The sequence below is a fragment of the Desmodus rotundus genome, chromosome 8, assembly GCF_022682495.2.
Source record: "Desmodus rotundus isolate HL8 chromosome 8, HLdesRot8A.1, whole genome shotgun sequence".
Taxonomy (NCBI): Eukaryota; Metazoa; Chordata; class Mammalia; order Chiroptera; family Phyllostomidae; genus Desmodus; species Desmodus rotundus.
The window spans coordinates 126,271,339-126,289,756 of record NC_071394.1 but is presented as its reverse complement, the minus strand read 5'-3'; the positions used below and the strand labels follow the sequence as shown (position 1 = coordinate 126,289,756).

General features: G+C 47.7%; 1 protein-coding gene across 4 annotated transcripts in view; it reads left to right on the top strand.

Annotated features, from left to right (window-relative positions):
• Positions 1–18,418, top strand: part of ULK4 (unc-51 like kinase 4) — a 303,339-nt gene that overhangs the window by 187,488 nt on the left and 97,433 nt on the right. For all 4 annotated transcript variants that reach the window (XM_053929211.2, XM_024565949.4, XM_053929210.2 and 1 more), the window contains one exon: positions 14,121–14,287. In XM_053929211.2, the coding sequence (XP_053785186.1) occupies positions 14,121–14,287 (167 nt within the window). The remainder of the gene's footprint in view (positions 1–14,120; positions 14,288–18,418) is intronic.

Sequence of the window (18,418 nt, the reverse complement as noted above, 5' to 3'; positions counted from 1 at the left end):
ACAATTAAAATAATAACACAACAGAAAATGCATTTGACAAAACATAACACATCTGTAATTTTGAAACTGTTGGCTTAGTAAGATTGGGAGGGAATTACCTTAGTTGGATGAAGAATGGCTCCCAGAGACTCAAGCGAGTGTCACATTAGTACTGGAACAGTGAGGATTGCACCCGGAGATAACAAAGATGTCCACCATCACTGCTTTTTTAAACAGCTCTCTGGAGGTCCCTAGAAATGTAAGGATGATTACCTTTCTAGTGGCACCTCCAACTTCAAGTAACTCAGAGTAGACGTGATGGACCAAACGCGTACACGCCGGAAACGGAAACACGGAGTGGCAAGTGCAGGGATGCTCACAGCGTAGCGTGCACGAAGGCAAAAATGGAAACCAGTCGCACGCCCTCAGCTTCCGAATGTGTAACTGTCCCGCGGCGTCGTCTCACCATGGGATGCTCCGCAGCCGTGAGCGTGGAGAACTACACACAGCTACTGTTGGTGCAGGGAGGGTGGAGCTCGGGAACGTTACTGGTGAGTCCGGCTATACAAACTGCAAAGCCAGGCCGCTCGTCCTTGATGTTAGAAGTCATTAGTCACGACTTTGGGGGAGGGGTAATGTCTGGAGGGAGCACAAGGGGATTCTGGGTGCTGGTGATGACTCCGTCAAGCCACAGGGTGTTTACATGGGTGTGTTCAGTTTGGGACAATTCGCCTAGCTGTGCACTTAAAATATTTTTATTTTGTTGTGTGTCCTCTACACATCAGCAAAACGTTTCTCTGAACTGTCTAACATTGATAGTGTATGGAGGTGGTATGTGGACGTTCGGTGTGTGTGTGTGCGCCCCAGATTCACTACATCAGATTGGTGTGTCATTTCTCACCACCACATGGTCACTGTCCGACCTTGTACACCCAGCCAGGGCACGTGTGTGGACTACTTCCTCATCTGTGAAGTGGGTGTAATATCACTATTGTTGAGCTGTGTCGAGAATTACTACGGCACATGGATGCCTTTGAGAAAATGCTCAGTTCCTTCTCTTTGAGGGACAGTGTGTACACATGTGTGTGTAAAAATTACATATGTATATATAAAATATACAGGGTCCTGCACAAATAACACCCCCTTTTTATTATGAAATCTTTTATTACAAAATCCTAAGCATGTAATTCTGTTACATAACAATATCACACTCAAGCACACCACATGACATTTTAGGTGAAATGTTCAAATCAAAACTATAAGTTATCACACACACATTATCAGCCTGCCAGCCACACTCCAGCAGGCCTTCCCTCCGCCAGACCTGTGTGTGTGTGTACACACACAGACACATCTTTGATAAAATGCAACAACTCAGTTTTACATTAAAACCCATGACGAGATTCAGCATGATCTCTCTGCCAAAGAAATGCTCTCTCTCAGTATGTTTACAGTTTACATTTATGACCCAAGTATAACTGTATTTATGTAGCTATGTTCAAGTATAGAGCGTAGTTCATTGAATTTTTTTCTTCCTACAGTGAGATTGTGGCCATGTATTTCCCCCCGTACAAGCTATCATGTAGAATAAAACACGCCATTAGTTACATTTAGGTTGCTCGAGATGATAGGTTGGGATCTCACAATGATTTTTCTCTTTTTTTCAGCTTGTCAGATTTAATCAGTAGGTAATCAGACATTGATGGAAAATGAAATTCCAAGTTACACTCTACGCTTCCTTATTTGCATACGTCAGTCTGAAGACCTCAGCCATTATACAGTCCCAAATAAGAGAAATGGCTTGTAGTTTCATTCACTGTTAAGTCACACACTTATTTAAACAGTTGTTGAGAGCTCACTCACTCTAGATGAGAGAGGCGGTATGCCGTCTGGTCCAATGCGTGTCAGATCAAATACCTGACACAGACAGTAAGGCGCGGGGGGGTGGGGGGGGGGGCGGCTGTGGGAGAGGGGCTCCTGTGGGGGACGACTGGGGAAGGCCTCTCTCTGAAGACGACATTTAAGCAAAAGGGGAAGGAAGAGAGTGAGTCGCACCAATACCGAGGGGATGAGCGTTTTCTCCTGCGTTTCCCAGTCTTAATTCAGGATCCAGTGACCCAAGGTGAACATCTGAAAACTCCTCTCTACTTCGGTCGTGTGCCTTTTTGTGTTTTGTTGTGTTTACGTTGCTTTTGGACGCTTGGGCTCAACCAGAATGGCTTTTCCTGTTGCTGAAGTCAAAGCGCTGGTTCCAACAGTGGTTCTGAGTGGGGTTCTGGGACTCAGTGTTCTAGTTCTGGCTCCGCTTTCAGAGTCCTTGTTTACTTTAAAATGTATTTGCCTCATGAGTAAGGTTCAGATTTTTTAAGAACAGTGTTGTTTATGCTGTTGTAGAATATTCAGGTTTCTTCTCTCTTTAAAAGGCCAGGGATACCAAATGATCGATAGAGCGTATATACTGATTACACATACATATTTTAAGTTAAATACGATGTGAACAAGAGACATTAGCATTTAGGTTAATTTTTCAGCCAAACTCAGTATTTTTTTAAATATTCTTTAACATTCTAATCCAAATAGACACCCCCCCTCCCCCTGCCAAAAAAAATATTGGGGAATTGCTACAGATCTGTCTGCTAATTTCATGACTGTTTTTAGCTATAATCTCTAGTCTGCTCTTCACTCCAGCCAATGAATATTTCATTTCAGATAATGTACTTTTTAGTTCCAGAATTTCCATTTGGTTTGTTTTTATTTTTTAAGGAATTCTGACCTGTTCATTCATTATGACCGTATTTTAAAATGTCTTTCTACATATTTTTATTAGCTGCTTCAAAGCCCTGGGTTATGCCCTATCTCTCTCTCCCCCTCCCTTTCCTGCTCTCTAAAAATAAATAAAATCTTCTAAAAATCCTGGGCCATCTCGGTGTCTCTGTTAGAAGTATTTTTCTTGGTTATGGCTACATTTCCCCAATTCTTTGCCTAATACCACCTAGTTATTGCATGGTGGCAGTTCTGGAGGCTCTGTTGTGAACCGTAATTGTGTTGTCTTCCACATTGAGTTCTCTCTTATCTGTCACTTAATTCACTGGTGGTTTAGCTTAGTTCTTTGAAGTCCTAGTTTTATTTTGTGTATCCCTGGGTCTATTAATAAGGTGTGGCTTTTCTGGTCCCAGTTGAAATCTCTAGAGTGCTTTCTAGATTTCTTCTCTCCAAATTGTCGGAATCTCTTGTCTCCCCGCTCTGTATGATTCTCGGGCTCTTTATTCAGCTCACATGCAGCTTCCAGGGGGCCGTCTCTATCACACCTCCTGGAATCTCGCCCAGGGAACATCGCAGTACTTGACCAAAGACCTCAGGGTACCGCTGTGCCCATTTCTAAAGCGCCTTTCCCGAGAGCTCCACTGTCTTCACTGGTCACTGGGTAGAGTATGGCAGCCTCAGCAAGCCCTCTCCCATCTCCTGCCCCTCAGCAGGTGAGGCTGCCGGGCTCTGTATGGGCCCCACTGCCCTGAGCCTGTTCTGGAAAGTTCGTCCAGACGGAGTTATAGGGCTGATTATAGGGCTCGCTCGTGCACCTTCCCTCTCTCGGGAATCAGTCCTGTGCAGTTGGTTGTGTAACACCTGGACACAGTCACGCCACAGACTTTGTCTTGGTTTAACGTGTTTGTGGTTGACGGACGAGTCTGTCACCAGTGATGACGTCGTGACTGGGTGTCAGAGTCCCCTCCCTCCCTCCCTCCCTCTCTCTCTCTCTCTCTCTCTCTCCCCCCCCCCCCCGTTTTTTCGGGTTTTTTTTTTTTTTTTGAAGTTTACTACTTATTAGCAACTCTTCATTTATTCAATCGCTGTTTGTATTTCTGTCTCTCTGAAAACAGATCTGTTCATTTCCTTTGGCCATTTTTCTCCTATGTTTTCAGCATGTTCTTGCAGATTTGTCAGTTTTCTCTACAAGTAAGTGAAAATTGACCCTTGTGACATTATGCAAATATTTCCCATTTTGTTGACTTTTAAATTTGTTAATGTGGTTTACTACAGAAATTATGAACTTTTAATTATTATTTATAGATCTTTTACCACTTCTGAGTTTTGTGTTGTATTGGGAATACTGTCTCAACTCTAGACTTAAAAAATTCTTCTTAATTTTTTATTACTTTTATGGATTGTTGTTTGATTGTTAAATCATTGATCGACCTGGAATTTACTTGGTTCTACGTAGCGAGAGCAGCGTTTATTTTTTAGGACCATGTGGTATTACCAACATCGTTATGTGAAGGTTCCATCCTTTCTCCATTGGTAGGAAATGCCACTGCATTAAATTTCTGTATATTTTTATGTAGATTTCAGGCCTCTTCCTTTTTCCCTTTGACTTCATTTACCTACATGCCAGTGCCAAACTCTTAATTTTACGGTATGTTATGTACTTAAACATTTGATTGGGATAGTTCCCATCTCTAGGTACTTCACCATTTTCAGGGGCTTTGTTGCTATTTTACTTTTTGATCTTTTCCATGATAACTTTGTAATTAGTTGGTCTAGTTTCAAAAACACATTGACTACATATTGTGGTTGTTTTAAATTCATAGGTTAATGCCTGGAGAGTCAACATATGTGTGGCTCCGAGCTGTTCTAGGGAAACGCACAGTGAGACGCTCCCTTTGTGTGCCTGCTGCCGCGTCTCTCGATAATGTTTTAAGTGTTTCTTCGTGTCGGCCTTGCAGAGTACCTCTTCTGTTTATTCTTAGGTATCTCATCGTCTTTTGTCTGTATTAAATATGGGGCCTTGTCTTTTATTCCATCCTCCAAGTGACTGTTAGTCTTACGCATGGAATGTTTTTCTTTTTGGAACTAATTCTAATCTGTGATATTTATAACCTTCACCTAAACACCGTCCCCCTCCTCTGTCTGCTGTTCCCACTGTGATTCACACAGATGCGTATTGAGCCCTGGTGGGTGTCAGCCACCGGGAAGGGCGCTGGGCAGAATGAATCACAAGATTTAGTTCATACGTCAAGTGCAGGCAGTCTTATGGGCTCTCTTATCTCAGTTCACTTTTTCTGAGGTCATTCAGAGTATTTACTGCATACCTTCTATATTCCAAACACCGCGGCAGACATGCTAGGGCTCACTAAAAGCACCCCGTTCGATTCAAATGTAGATACTCAGTATTTTTAAAATGTGCTTTTCATTCCCTTATAGTTCCTCTCCTTGAGGAGCTTGCTGTCAGGCGGGGAGAAGCATTTTATGGGGAAGGATAAGTAGCAACACAAGATGATATTGCATCGTTGGCTGGCACACGCAGAAGCTCTGAAAGGAGAAAGTGGTGAGTGAACGTGTGTGCTGTGAGTGAAGTGGAGGCTGTCAGTACGACAGGGGACCCAGGCCGCCCTGGCTCGAGAGAGTGGTGAGAACGCAGCACGGAGCTGGTGCAGAGGGACAAGGGCACAGGGGGCCGAGCATCCTGGCTGGAGGCTTGGCTCTGTGTAGCCGGCGTGGCGGGAGCCAGAGTGGGGAGGGCCTTGAATGCCGGGCTGGGCTGGCTCGGTCAGGTGTGATGGCGGGTGCCTGGGCTCTCCTGGCAGTGGAGGGACATGACGTCCGTGGTGCTGGGCAAGATTAGGCCACCTTGTTTGTGGGGCAGAGATTGGAGGCAGAGAGAACAGACAGGCGGCGCATTCAGAGGTGTGACAGAAGGGAACAGCGGTGCTGAGTGACAGGCACTAGGTTGAGAGGGAAGCGATGGCATTCCCGCCACAGTTTTGAATCTCAGGGATTAGGAAAGACTCTCATGCCTTTGGCCTCTGCTTGAAGATACCAGCCCGGCAGTCCTGGTCTCTGAATCAGGTTACTGTGTGAAGTCGGGAAAGTGAAAGGATTTGTATGTGAGAAAATCCTCGTCACGCCCTGTGTGTATCAATATTAACACTGTATAATTATTCATAGAATCTAGCAACTAGAATTTTGCCATCCAAGATTGGTGGGAGGTGACCTCTGCTTGTCCTCATTTGAGTGATTTTTTTTTTTAATTTCCATACACTCTGAGGTATAATTTGCATTCATGGATTTTTTAATGATGACCAATCTTGGGCTTCTGGAATGATGAGTCCTTATTGGCTCACATGATGATGTCAGCTCCTCAGCCCATGTGTCACGAGCACCTGCTGTGACGAGGGTCTGTGCTAGGCGTAGGAGAGCCGGGAATCACCAAATCGGTGTGTCTCCTGCTCTGGTGGAGCTAAGGTCTAGTTAGCAGGTGAGACAGGAATCTGCCAGGGAGTACATGCACCCATCTGTGGGGTGGAGGGACAGGGCTCCAGGAGCTGAGAGGCGGGCAGGGAGCGAACCCGGAAGAGTGAAATGTCCTGTATCCCACGAGACGGCAGCCTTTCCGAAAGGTCACATGTGCCCTGGCTGGTGTGGCTCAGTGGACTGAATGCTGGCCTGTGAACCAAAGGGTCAAAAGGTCACACGTGTCAGGAGCCATCAAGAAGTCAAGTGCGAGGCGGTGAAGAGTGAGTGTCATGCTCTTCCGTTTTAACCACGTTTCCTCATTCGTTTTCCTCTGTGGTTCCCCCCCCCTGCCAGCCTTATCTTTGACATCCATATTTAAGCAAGCATTTACCAGTCCCTTTATAGCTGGAATTGATTTCCAATGCGGCTTCGCATTTTTCCAGAATTTGATATGTAAAAGCTGCACATGGAAATCTGCCTAACTAGTATTTGTTTTCTCACCGGAAGACTGAAAATGAAACGCGCTCCCCGGTGACTGTTGTCCTTTCCTTGACAGCCTCAGTGTTGAATGTCTAACACCGCTCTGCGTCTCCCGCGGTGTCAGCCAGGACAGGCTAGCTCTGTGACTGGCACCTGTTAATTAACTAATGCGGAGAGGTGTCACTGAAGCAAAAAGATTGTCATGGGATAATAGGCCTGTTATGTACAAATACGAAAATAACTTTGGCGAAGTAAGGTTTTGATGAAGCAGATTTATTTCCAAGGCAGGCTGCCTGGGTTCCATGGCAGCTTCCTGCCCCCTCTCTTCCCTTGTCTTTCAGCCTGTCGTGGTTCTCTGGCGGCGGGAGAGGTTCAGCTTGGTGTGGGAAGCCCCTGCCCTTAGCTTTCTTACCCTTATCTGCTCCTCATGACCTCTTTTTAAATAAATCACATTTTCCTTTTGCATTTACACATGATACGTAATAGTCTTATTTTCCTTTTTAGTCATTTCAATTACAGAAAAGCAATCTTGCATGGTGGGTGCAGGCACCGGCCGTGGGGCCCGAATGCCTTGGCACAGTTACCTGACCTCCCGAGCCTCAGTCTGATCACCTGTGAAATGTAGGTGTCAGTGGGATTTCGGTTAGATACCTGTTAAAGCCCGTGGAGTAGTACGTGCACGTGGGAGCCTAGTAGGTGTTTTGCTATCAGTACTGTTTTTCTGCAGTGGCTTCGTCTAGTATCTAATTTTTAGCTTTAGAGTATCGGTTTAGAAATGATAGTCACAGTGTATTATTATGCACTTTTATTGAATGTGTATGGAAATAATTTTCCACTAAGAGTTTTAATAGGTTTAGAGATAAATAACATTCATTTGCCACCTTCTGGTATAATTAGAAAATATCAGAGCTAAAAAGAAACCTCAGATATCATCCCACAGGGCTCCCTCTTCATTTTCTAATGTGGGGTCGAAGGCTCCGTACAACGGAGTGAGTTGACCACGGTCGCTTGGTTACTTTCTGAGAAGACTGAGACTGTGGTCTGCGTCTCCCAGTCCAGTGACCTTTCTCTAGTATAATTTGACTGATACAGTGTCCTCCCTGTTTCCAGCTGAACAAAAATGAGCCAACCCATAAACGTTTTCCACAAAACAAATGTAATAAATATAGTATCAAATTGGGTTCCCCGAGGTCTTGCTCCCTCAGTGGATGCAAACTCAGAAATGCATCTCATCGGTGGCACAGGGGCCGACGACTTCTCGGTAAAGGTGACAGACTAAGCCAAGAGAATCACTTTTGCTCCCTCCTTGTACTCGTTTCTCTTTGTCGTAGCAACAAAGCCACAAGTTTAGTTGCTTAAAACACCACAAAAATGTATTCTCTTACAGTTCTGCAGGTCAGAAATTTAAGACAAGAGGTTGGCAGGGCTCCATTCTTTCCGGAGGCTTCCATTTCCTTGCCTTGAACACTCAGGCTTGTAGAGGCCACCTGCATTCCTTGGCTTGTGGCTCCTTCCTCTCGTTGTCCCAGCCTCTCGTATTTATCACCCCCTGACTGCTCTGATCTCCTGCCTCCCTCTTATAAGGACCCTTGGGATTACCTTTGGCCCACTTGGATAATCCAGGAAAATCTCCCCATCTCAAAATCCTTAATCATGTTTGCAAAGTCCCTTTTGTCATGGAAGGAAATGTTCACTGTTCCCAGGGATCTGGATTGTGTACATCTTTGAGGGAGGGGCATGATTCCTCCTACCACATTCCCAAAGCCATTAAAACGAGAGTTGAGTCTTTTATATAAATTGTATACTTGGAATGTGTCCACAGCCTGTTTTCCTGTTTCTGTGGCTCTCAGCGCTGGACTGACTCTTGTGCTAATCGGAGGAGGGTCCCGAGACAAGTGTGGGCTCAGGGAGTCTGAGGCGAGTTCGTTTCTAAGATTCTCTCACATACAAAGTTTTCTTAGGAATGTAATTCAAAATTGAAGGCTCTGAATACAGTCTTTTTAGGCTCTCCGAAGAAAGAATTTAATTAAAGCATTTGCCTCTGTCTTATTTGGGAAGTCCCCAGCCTTTGAGCCGAGCACAGAATTGTGAGTTGGCTCTCCCACTCATCAGCGGAGCTTGTTCAGTGACCCCTCCTTCGTGGGGAGAGCCCAGCCCTGATGGCTCGTGGTGCTTGGACGGGGGGCGAGAGGATGGCTTTAGGTGAAGCCAGAGCTCCAAGGCGGAGGGAGTGCAGAATTGGCTGTGCAAAGGCAGGGGGCTAGTGGGGGTCGGAGGCCCAGGGAAGGTGTTAGCCCGATCTTGGTCTTGGGCACAGCGTGGACTCCCAGGGCCCCTTAGGAAGGAGCTGGAATAACAGGCAAAGAGCTGCCCTGGGATGGCTCGTGAAGTTGTAACCTGAGAGATGTTGGGACACATTTTTGCAGGTGCCATTTCTGTGTGGGGGTGGCTGCTCACGACCCTCTGGCCAGAAGAGGCGGAGTGAGCTTGGAAGCTGTGGCTCAGGACCCCCCCCCCCCAATGCACGGATGCCTGTGTTTGCCCCGCCGGTGTGTCCAAGGCCGGCACCACCACATTCTCCCCCAGGCTTTTCTGCTGGAAAAGCAGACTCTTGACTCAGCCAATGTGGTGCGACTCTGGTTTCGGTGGTTAAGCCTTGATCCACGTGAGAAAGAACAGTTTGCCCACATCAAATTTCACAGATGGTTCTCTACTCCTCTTCCGTCTACTGAGGTTGACTTCAGTGAACCCTGGTGGAAACGACCTCATGTTTGTGTGACGTAAATGTCAGATTATCTAGAAGGGCGCCTCTGTTTGGAGAGGTTACATTTGGATTTAGAGTGTTCTATTCAAGTCCTTAATGGTAGAAATATGAAGTGTTTTCAAAAGCTTGGCATGTCAAAATCTACTCTCATATTTTCTCTCCCCTCCCAACAGATTCTGAAAAAGTAATAATAAGGACACGGTGACCGGAGCTAGGAACAGCTCATGCACATTAATATTCCCAGAACATTAGACACTTGAAAATAACTTGTGGGGGTGACTCCTTTAGAGATTTGCTTATAATTAATACAAAATAATTCTTGGATTTTTTTTTTGATGAGTTGGTTATAATTAATGCAAATCATTCTTGGATTCTTTGGCTTAATGAATGTTCCTTTAGAGATGTTAGGATGGGCTATTAAGACGCCGCTATGATGGTATTTGACCAGGGGGCAGAGGAATACTGCAGCACTCTCCCATATTGTTGTGCACAGCATCTCTGGGGTGGGGGGGCGATAGGCAGGCACGGCACCCAAAGCCTTCTTGCTATGCTGGCCTGTGTGGAGGGAGGCCTGTAGCCTCACTTCCTGCATTAGGTTCGCCTGCCAGTCTGGAAACAGTGAAACTGCAGTCTTGGATCTTAACACTCCCTTGCAGGGAAGCCTCCCTTTCTCCTTCACGCAGAGGCACACCAGCTAATGCCGGGGGACAGAGGTAGGAGATACAGCAGCAGGCTGTGCTTTGGCCCCAGGGTCTGGAGCAGAGCTGACTGGGGCCATGGGTAGCCTCAGACTGGGCCTGCAAGGAGAGAGAGAAACAGGAGGGAAAAGGCCAAAACAACAACAACAAAAGAATGGCTGGGCCTTTCCCTGCGTGCAGGCCTCTGGCTGTGCTCTGTTGTCCTTAGCCTGTGTAGTAGAAGAGGAAGCTGAGAAGGAGCCATATACCCATTCCCACGGCCAGCTTGATCACTTGGGAAGTTCTCAGTGTGGAGAACACAGTCCAATATCCTTGAACTTCACTGTGTCTCTTGATTGGGATTCTCTACGGAGAAGAACGAAAGTACCGCAATGGGAGAATGTTCGTTTCCTTTCCGTCCCTCGGCTCCTTCTTAGATCTAGTCCTTGGCTTCAGTGAAATGCACGTGGATTGGCTAGTTCTCAGGACTTGGCCTGTGTTAACAGTCTAATCCCTCAGTCCCGTGGGCTGAGGTGAAGAGATGAACCTCCCATAGTGGGTGTGGGCACCTGACTTTGCCGGCTTATGCAAATGCAGCTTCAAGCCCTTTTTCCTTCCAAGAAACTGCATTTCCTGGCTTTGTCTAGGGGAGAATTCTGGGCACAGTGTAGAAGCAAATATGTCAAAACGTTCGTGGTGTGTGGGAAAATGCAACAGGGAAGATGTGACAATTTGAAGTCTCACTTCAGGCTATAGGACCTAACACATTTTACCAGTGTCAGCTGTCAGTGACCTGGAAATGACACCACCAGGGAACTTTCCTCTGGCTTTGAACTGTGCCAAGTAGACATCCTTGCCACATTTTTCTTTAGAATTCCAGTCATTCCTTGATGACTGTGGCATTATATTATCGTGATCCTCTGTTGTGTTGGTACCTGTGCCTCCCTCTCCTCCGTAAATGCCTTGCCCTGTGCGGGATGGACTCCGTGCCTCTCTGAGTCTTGCCTGTCCTTTGGGGGCACTTTTCCATTCTCCAATCTTCTCAGACTTCTCTTTTCCAGTCTTGACTGCCACCTGGTTTCTAGGCCTTGATCTCTAACAGCCTGTGCGCAGTGGTCTTGGATGTCATCTCAGTCTGAAGAGCCAATTTGCAGTCCCTGGAAAACCCACTCCCCATCGCCTCCGCGGCAGTGCAGTTCTCCCGCTTCTTTCCGCTTCTTTCTGCCCCGCTTCCCTGTTGCCACAGGAACAGATCACACTTCTGAGCGAGGTGTCTGCTCCCCATTCGGTCCTAGCATGACCGCAGAGGCCTCCTCGCTGGCCTTCCGTTCTCAGTGCCCCACTGGTCGCTCCAGGAGGCTCCGTGATAATGGGACCAGTCAGTGGTCATTAGTAGACAGCATTTCAGAGGAACTTCACAACAGGTGAGTTAGGCTAACAACCCCTGAACCCAAGATCAATTTTAACATCGTTAACACAGAACAGCCAGGCAGCATATCCTTCCCCATGTGATGCAACGGGACGTACAGGGTGCTCAGCCCTGGGTGTTATTTCCCAAATAATTGAACCTGAATTAAATTGAGTCTCTAGGCCTTATGACCAGTTTCGAGGAAGTACAAGGATAGGGGGCAACGCCACAGGGATAATGTTCTCGTGTCTCCAACAAATCAGTGGCATAAAAAGTTGCAGGTGGGGGAAGGATGGCTAGAGGTCGAAGGAGAGTCACGGTCTGCAGCCGAACGGGCCTGCTTTGTGTTCCGCTTCAAATGCATTGCAAGAGGACAGTTGTGACAGAGGAGAGTTTTAAATGGAAGCTATGTATAGAGTATATTAAGTATGTTAGTTTTATTAAGCGGTAATGGCATTGTAGTTATGTTAAAAAAAAAAGAGAGAGTTTTTATCTGTTAGACTTAGAGAAGTATTACAGGAAAAGTCAGACGATGCCCGATATTTACTTTAAAATGCTAAGGAAAAAATAGATCTGGATAGATCAACAAGACGGCAAAATGTTGACAGTTCTAAAAGAGGGTAATAGGAATTCGTTTTTCAGAACTGTCTTGTGACTTTCTTTGTTTTCATAATAAAAGCTCGAGCGAGAAGAACCTTTGTTTTGGCCTGAAGCGGAGGTTCTGGCCAGGAAGAGCTCCAGCTGGCCGCCTGCGGTCGGTCGGTATCGCTGTTGGTATGAAACATTTTACGTCCTGTTTCGTTTTGAATCTCCTGTGAGCACCCGCCCGGGCAGCGGGGACTTCAGTGTGTCACCTCGGGGCATGGCATGTGTTGCCTGTCTTTCACAGAGCAGACTGGAAGGAACTCCGCCCCAGCTGCGTCTGACAGCGTGCGGGTGGTGTTTGCACTCCTTCTCGGGGACTCGACAAAGATGGGGAAGGACACTGTCACTCCCCAGCTCTTTAGTCTGAATCAAGCAGCATGTAGATGGGACCCAGGGGTCTATTGGCACCTTCTGCAGGGCCACTGGTCACGTGCAGGCGATCATGCCCCTCCCAAGGGAAACACCTTCTGTCCTACATACCACATTGCACAGCCCTTCTGCATGTCGGCGGCTCACGAGTGTCAGGTGCTGACTCACGGCCCATGGCCGTGCATCCTCACATGAGGGAGAAGGCCCGCTGCTGGGTGCGCATGTTGTAATAGTTGCTTTTCTGCATGGTGTCATCGATGATATGAGCTGTCAGACCTTGTCGTTTGATAAAGAAATTGGGCAATAATTCATTCTGCTTTCCCTTCAACTGTATTTATCTTCAGCTTTGTGACTCGTACCAGTTTTTGCCACAAGGAGTGAACTTTGAGTGATGCCTTTGTGATTTTGGCTTCTCTCTGCCTTTAGTGATGGAATTAATTAGATCTGTAGTCTAAGAATTGCTTTGTACTTGTCTAGGAAACTAGATTGGTTTTTTGGGAGTGACAATGTGCATTGTTTGGAAGACATGCCAAGGGCTCGAGTGGCCGTGCTTGGTGGAGTTTCCGCCTGGTCCGTCATCTGAGAACGAGGGACAAATGGAAAGCAGTTCCAGTAAAGCCCAGTGCATGGGGCATGTCACACTTCCTTCCCATGCTTTTCTCTCCCATCCGCTTGTATAAAATACTTATATGCGATGATTCACTTTTTCTAGAACATTCAGACCTACCCATGCCTGGGTCCTGTTCACCACTCAGGTTTATGACATTATTCATGTTGCATTTTCACCAGACTTACATTTGAATCAGTTTTCGTGGATTCAGAGTTTAATGCTACATAATAGTAACTGTAGAAATGCCAACTTAAACGTAAACAATAATGCACCTGAAATGTGAAGATGAATTTGTGACAGAGTGCGTCAGACTAAAAGTCGGTGAAGACCAACTATTACATGAGGTTTGCAGCGACAAAGTGGTAGAAGCTGACCATTTCTACAGTTCACATTTCTTTAAATCACCATTAATCTGACATTTCGAATTTTCTGGGATGCGTGAGAAAAAAACATGCTTCATTGCAGTATCCTCTTGAAATGACCCAGTTACTTGTCGGCCCTGCGACAGCCCCTGGGTGGTTCCTGACCCGCCCCACGAAGAGCCGGACCTCCCATCGCAGAGCCTGGAGAGGACAGTCTGTTCGCACACGCACACTTTCTTACACGTCTGGGAGTCCTCCGTCCGGTGAAGCCCGTCCATGAGGGTGGTGTTTTCCAAAGTGTAGTTCTGGGACTCTTGCATCCGAATCACATGGCGAGCCTGTTTAACACGTGTACCCTCAGCCCCAACCCACCCCCAGCCGCTGCCGGGCCCCTGAGCGGTCAGTCTCTCTGGGGCCCTGGCCTGGAAACCTGCATTTTGCAAAACTCTCCCTCGTGAGCCTGTGCACAGTACCGCGGAAGGACTGCCTTTGGTCACTCTCTGTGGAGCGTGAATGCCTGCTCCATTGGGCTTACACGATGCATTATTCTTACAATTTATGATGAACGTTTTGCCCACCTTCTTTCTGCCCTCAGGACTGGTCCATCATGTCTGTCACCTGTTCACCGAAACGGTCACCCTGTGCTTGGACGTGGACAACAAAAACAACACCGAGACGGCAGGCGCGCTGCTGTGCTCCCTGCTGGACATCCTGCACGGCATGTTGACCTACACGTCCAGCGTCGTCCGCCTGGCCCTGCAGGTAGGCACCTCCGTCCCGTGTCGGGACGAGCCCTGCACCGTGCCCGGCTTCCCTTTCAGCCCCTCCTTTCTGATCTCCCTCCAAGAACTTAGGTTCTCTAGAGAGAGAGACCAAATGAGCCATCTCTGGTGACCAGCGTCAGGAGCAGATCATGTGGTTACCAAACCTGAAAGGAAAGCAGGAGAGGCCTCAGCAGAGGCTTCCCGAGCACTGATCCCATCAGCAGGCTCACGGGCATCCTGTGCTTGGCCAAGCAGCCCACAGCCTGCCCTGTCCCAGGGTGGGGCTCCGTCCCGGCCCCAATAGGAAAGATTCAGGAACAGTGGATTGAGATCTTAGGCCCACACATACACATCCATGCACACGCATACACATGTATGTCCGCACACACACACAACACAACACCTAAACTCTAGCAATTGCTTCCCTTGGGACCAATAACATGGAACTGCGCATGGTTTTGAGAATTAGGAATGTATTCAGTCAGGCTGCCTCACCCCGTACCCTGCTCTAGGGAAGGAAGGGGGTGTGGGTTTATTCAGTGCTTTCTGCGTTATGTTCTTCCACATGCCTGTGCCAGTTGCTGCTCGCTCTCTCCCACCAGTGGAGTCAGCTGACGCTCCGACCACGTGCAGGCACCCAGCCCATAGGAATTCATGGGCGTATTTCAAATCCTGGTAGAACCGCAAGAGATAAAAGTCAAACGACAGCCTGTTGGCTTGAACAGATGCAGAAGCTGAAGTGGAAACCAACCTGTGTTGGTACCTGGCCAAGAGTCAGAGTAGCAGAACCGAGAACAATCCCCAGGCCCTGCTTTAGTCTCTGTTACTTCTCATGGTGGCAAATGGTCACTTTTCTCCATGGCGAGGCTGCTCAAGTATTCAGCTTGTCTCGTGTGCTTTAACAAATAATTCTAAAATCTCCTCAGCACGCACAGTAGTTAGTGAGTGTTTGACCCAAACTTGTAAAGAAAATGGAGGCAAATGGCCTTTGAACTACCTAGCTGTTCTTTGCTCATCTGTACTAATTCTCAGTTCTAAATAACAGCAGAGCATTGTTAGGTACTGCGGAATCCTGGATCAAGGGTTTAGCTTAGCTCTTCCTCTTTTCTAGTGTCTCTTCAGAGAATAATTGTTTCTTGTTTCAGTGATATGGTAGTTTTGTGTAACTCTTCGAGATGTGGTCTCTCTGTTGCTCTCACAGGATGCTTTGATGATATCAGTGTGTGAAAGGTATGTTTGGTAGATTGTAGATAAAAGAGATCAGGAGTTTTAAAATTCCAGAACAACAGAAATCCTCTTTTATCCTAAGTGATTATGAGGTAGTCAGGGGTGTTTAAAAGAAAAACTCCTTAATACAAACATTTTCTAATTCTGTTTTCATTTGTGAGCATACCAGGAGATTACTGTCTTAAATTTTTTCATTTTCCTCAACACCACCGCACATTCTGTACCGTCGTCTTTCCAAAGCCTCTGCTCCAACATCTGCCAGGTATTGCTTTTGGCTTCGCTCCCGACCCGCACCTGCACGGCACCTGGCATCAGGCTGACCGTGTTAGGGGAGAGGGTTGGGGAGAGAAATGGGGTGTGCATGAAACATACAGCTTCCTCCCACACCGAGCTGTGTGTACTTTCCAAACCATCAGTCGCCTCTCCCGCTTGTAAACCCACTCCGTGCTGGAGATTCTTCCCGGTTCGGAAGTGGCTAACAGGAAGGTCTCTAACACGGAAGGATTAAGGGATTGAGGTTGCCGGGCTTGAAATGATGGTAGTGCTTCGATTTATGAAGCACTTTTCTTTTTCCGGGAAGAGAGTGACATGGTGCGGGAATGATGCAGTTTTCAAACTCCCTGGTGAGACACCCAAGGCCTCACAGAGTCCAGCCCCAGGGCGCCTTTCCAGGCCTGTCCACCAGGCCTCGGTGCTGCCCATCCCACACTGCACAGTCAGCTTGGTATTTTCCAAAAGCATCCTGCACCTTCTCGCCCCCGTGCCTTTCCTCGTGGGATTCCCAGCCCCTGCATCTCTGCTCTCCTTGTCGTTCCTGTGGACCTCACCCCCACTTCCCACTGATTTAGTCCAGTGGTGCCTCCTCCTCCTTCTCCACCACTTAAGCTCCCTTTCCACCTCTGTAGCAGCTCTCGCGCTCCGCCCTTTGCTGTGGTTTGGAAGCTGGCCCTCCTCTTTGTTAAATCCTGAGACCCCACAGCATGGGCATGGGCCATTTGCTCTGTGCATCGCGAGTGTGTGCGTGATGGTGTTCGCGGAGCATGGTGAGTGTTGAGTTGGGGGGGGCCACACCATGGCGACCTGTCTCCACTGCGTGCTCCCCACCTGCCTGGACATCTGACAGCGACCACTTGAGGAACTGCCTATGCCGTGTTCTCCACGGATGCCTTACCTCTGTGTTTGTTTAACCTCTCGTTGAGCACCTGCCCCCTGCACTAGATTCACTGGCAATGCCAAACGCAGTGGAGTTGTGTTACCGCTGCCCTTTCTGTGTGCCGGGACGTCAGCTGTGCTCTTTTCTGTTATCTTGGACCGTGCTGAACTGCCATCTGGCATTGCATATGGCTCCTAGGTTGGCATTCTCAGGTTTTATATGTTTAAAACTATTAAATTTATACTTCCACATAGAGTTCTCCGAGATCCACACACAGGACCTCTAGCAGCTCCCTCCACATGACCGCCAGGATGCCGCCTAACCGCCTGAGGTTGAATGTGCCCAAAACTGAACTCCGGATTCGCCTCCCCACTCCATTCCCCTCCCTGCAAGCGCCGCCGCCCTCCTCCCGCTCTGCCAGCCAGAACCCAGGGAGTCATGCTTAACATTTCCTTCTACTTCTTGTCCCACATCCGATCTGTCACAAAATAATGGAGATTTTTACCTTAAATGTCTAACAAATCCAACCCCCTCTCTTCAACTCCGCTGCCCCCACCCAGCTCAGTCTGTCACCCCTCTTGCCTAGTCTGCAACATCTGGGGGCGTCAGGGCCATGGGCCAGTTAATGTGAAAAGGCCGATACTCTCTCTCAGATGGTTAGGGTTAGGGCTAGGGTTAGGGTTAGGGTTTAGAAGGCAGAAATTAGCAGCCAAGGTTCAGAAAGGTTCAGACCTTTGGGTTAGTGCTGCCTATTGGTTTCTGGGCCGGAGTTCTAGCGTTGTTCCTCTGTGGTACAAGTTGTTAAAGGCAGGCATCTGATTTTCTAGTCAAGTTCTTCTGAACCCAAGAAAGCAGGCGACTCAAAACCTGTCCCTAGGCCTGAGGTGCACAAGGAAATGTGACATTTATGAGAAAGGCCCTGGAGTCCAGGGTAATGACCCCAGGTGGGGCAGCCTACAGCCTGCTCTGCAGGCTCTGGCAAAGCGATTACCTCCAAGTAGTTTCATTTCTTGAGTGAAATTAGAAGCAGAGAGGGAATGTGTGCATAAAATGTGTGTATTCTGTAGCAATCACGATAAATAATCTTTTTTAAAATATGAAATTATTTATCTCTGGGATTAGTTCTGTAAAACTCCCGGTGGAAGGCACACTTAACATTAAAGGCACTCACTCCTCATTATTTTTACTTCTCAACAATGTAGACCCCATGTGAAGACTGGTCACGCAGTAGCGCGTTGGGCAAATATTTAATGTCATCTGCATGCGTGTGCATGTGGGGAGCAGTCATGGCAGAGTGCATCTGGTGTGCATGAGCGAAAGTGCAGAAAATGCCCAGGAGCGATGAGCGTGTGTGACCTGGACTCATGTGGCCTTGGTTCGTCCTCCAGCCTTGTCACCCATTACATGTGGGGCTTTACACAAACTACGTAACTTTTCTGAACTTCAGTTTTCTGAAGAAATGGGGTAGCAGCCCCTCATGTCAGGCTCATTGGAAAGAAAGTGCTTGTCAGCTGCAGCACGTGAACACGACCCTCACTTCCGCAGCGACAGCCCCCCTTGTTGCTGTCTCTGTGGACTGTCCGGGTCCGCCTCTGCAGCCTTGGCTGGTGGCAGGGGCAGTGCGTGCACGTCATCATGTTGTCACGTCGTAACAAAGCATAATTTGTCTTCGGGGGGCCCGAGGTCGAACACCCCTCAGCCATCTTTGTCTGCTAGACTGAGGGAGGCTGGCTCTCTGAGACCCACCTG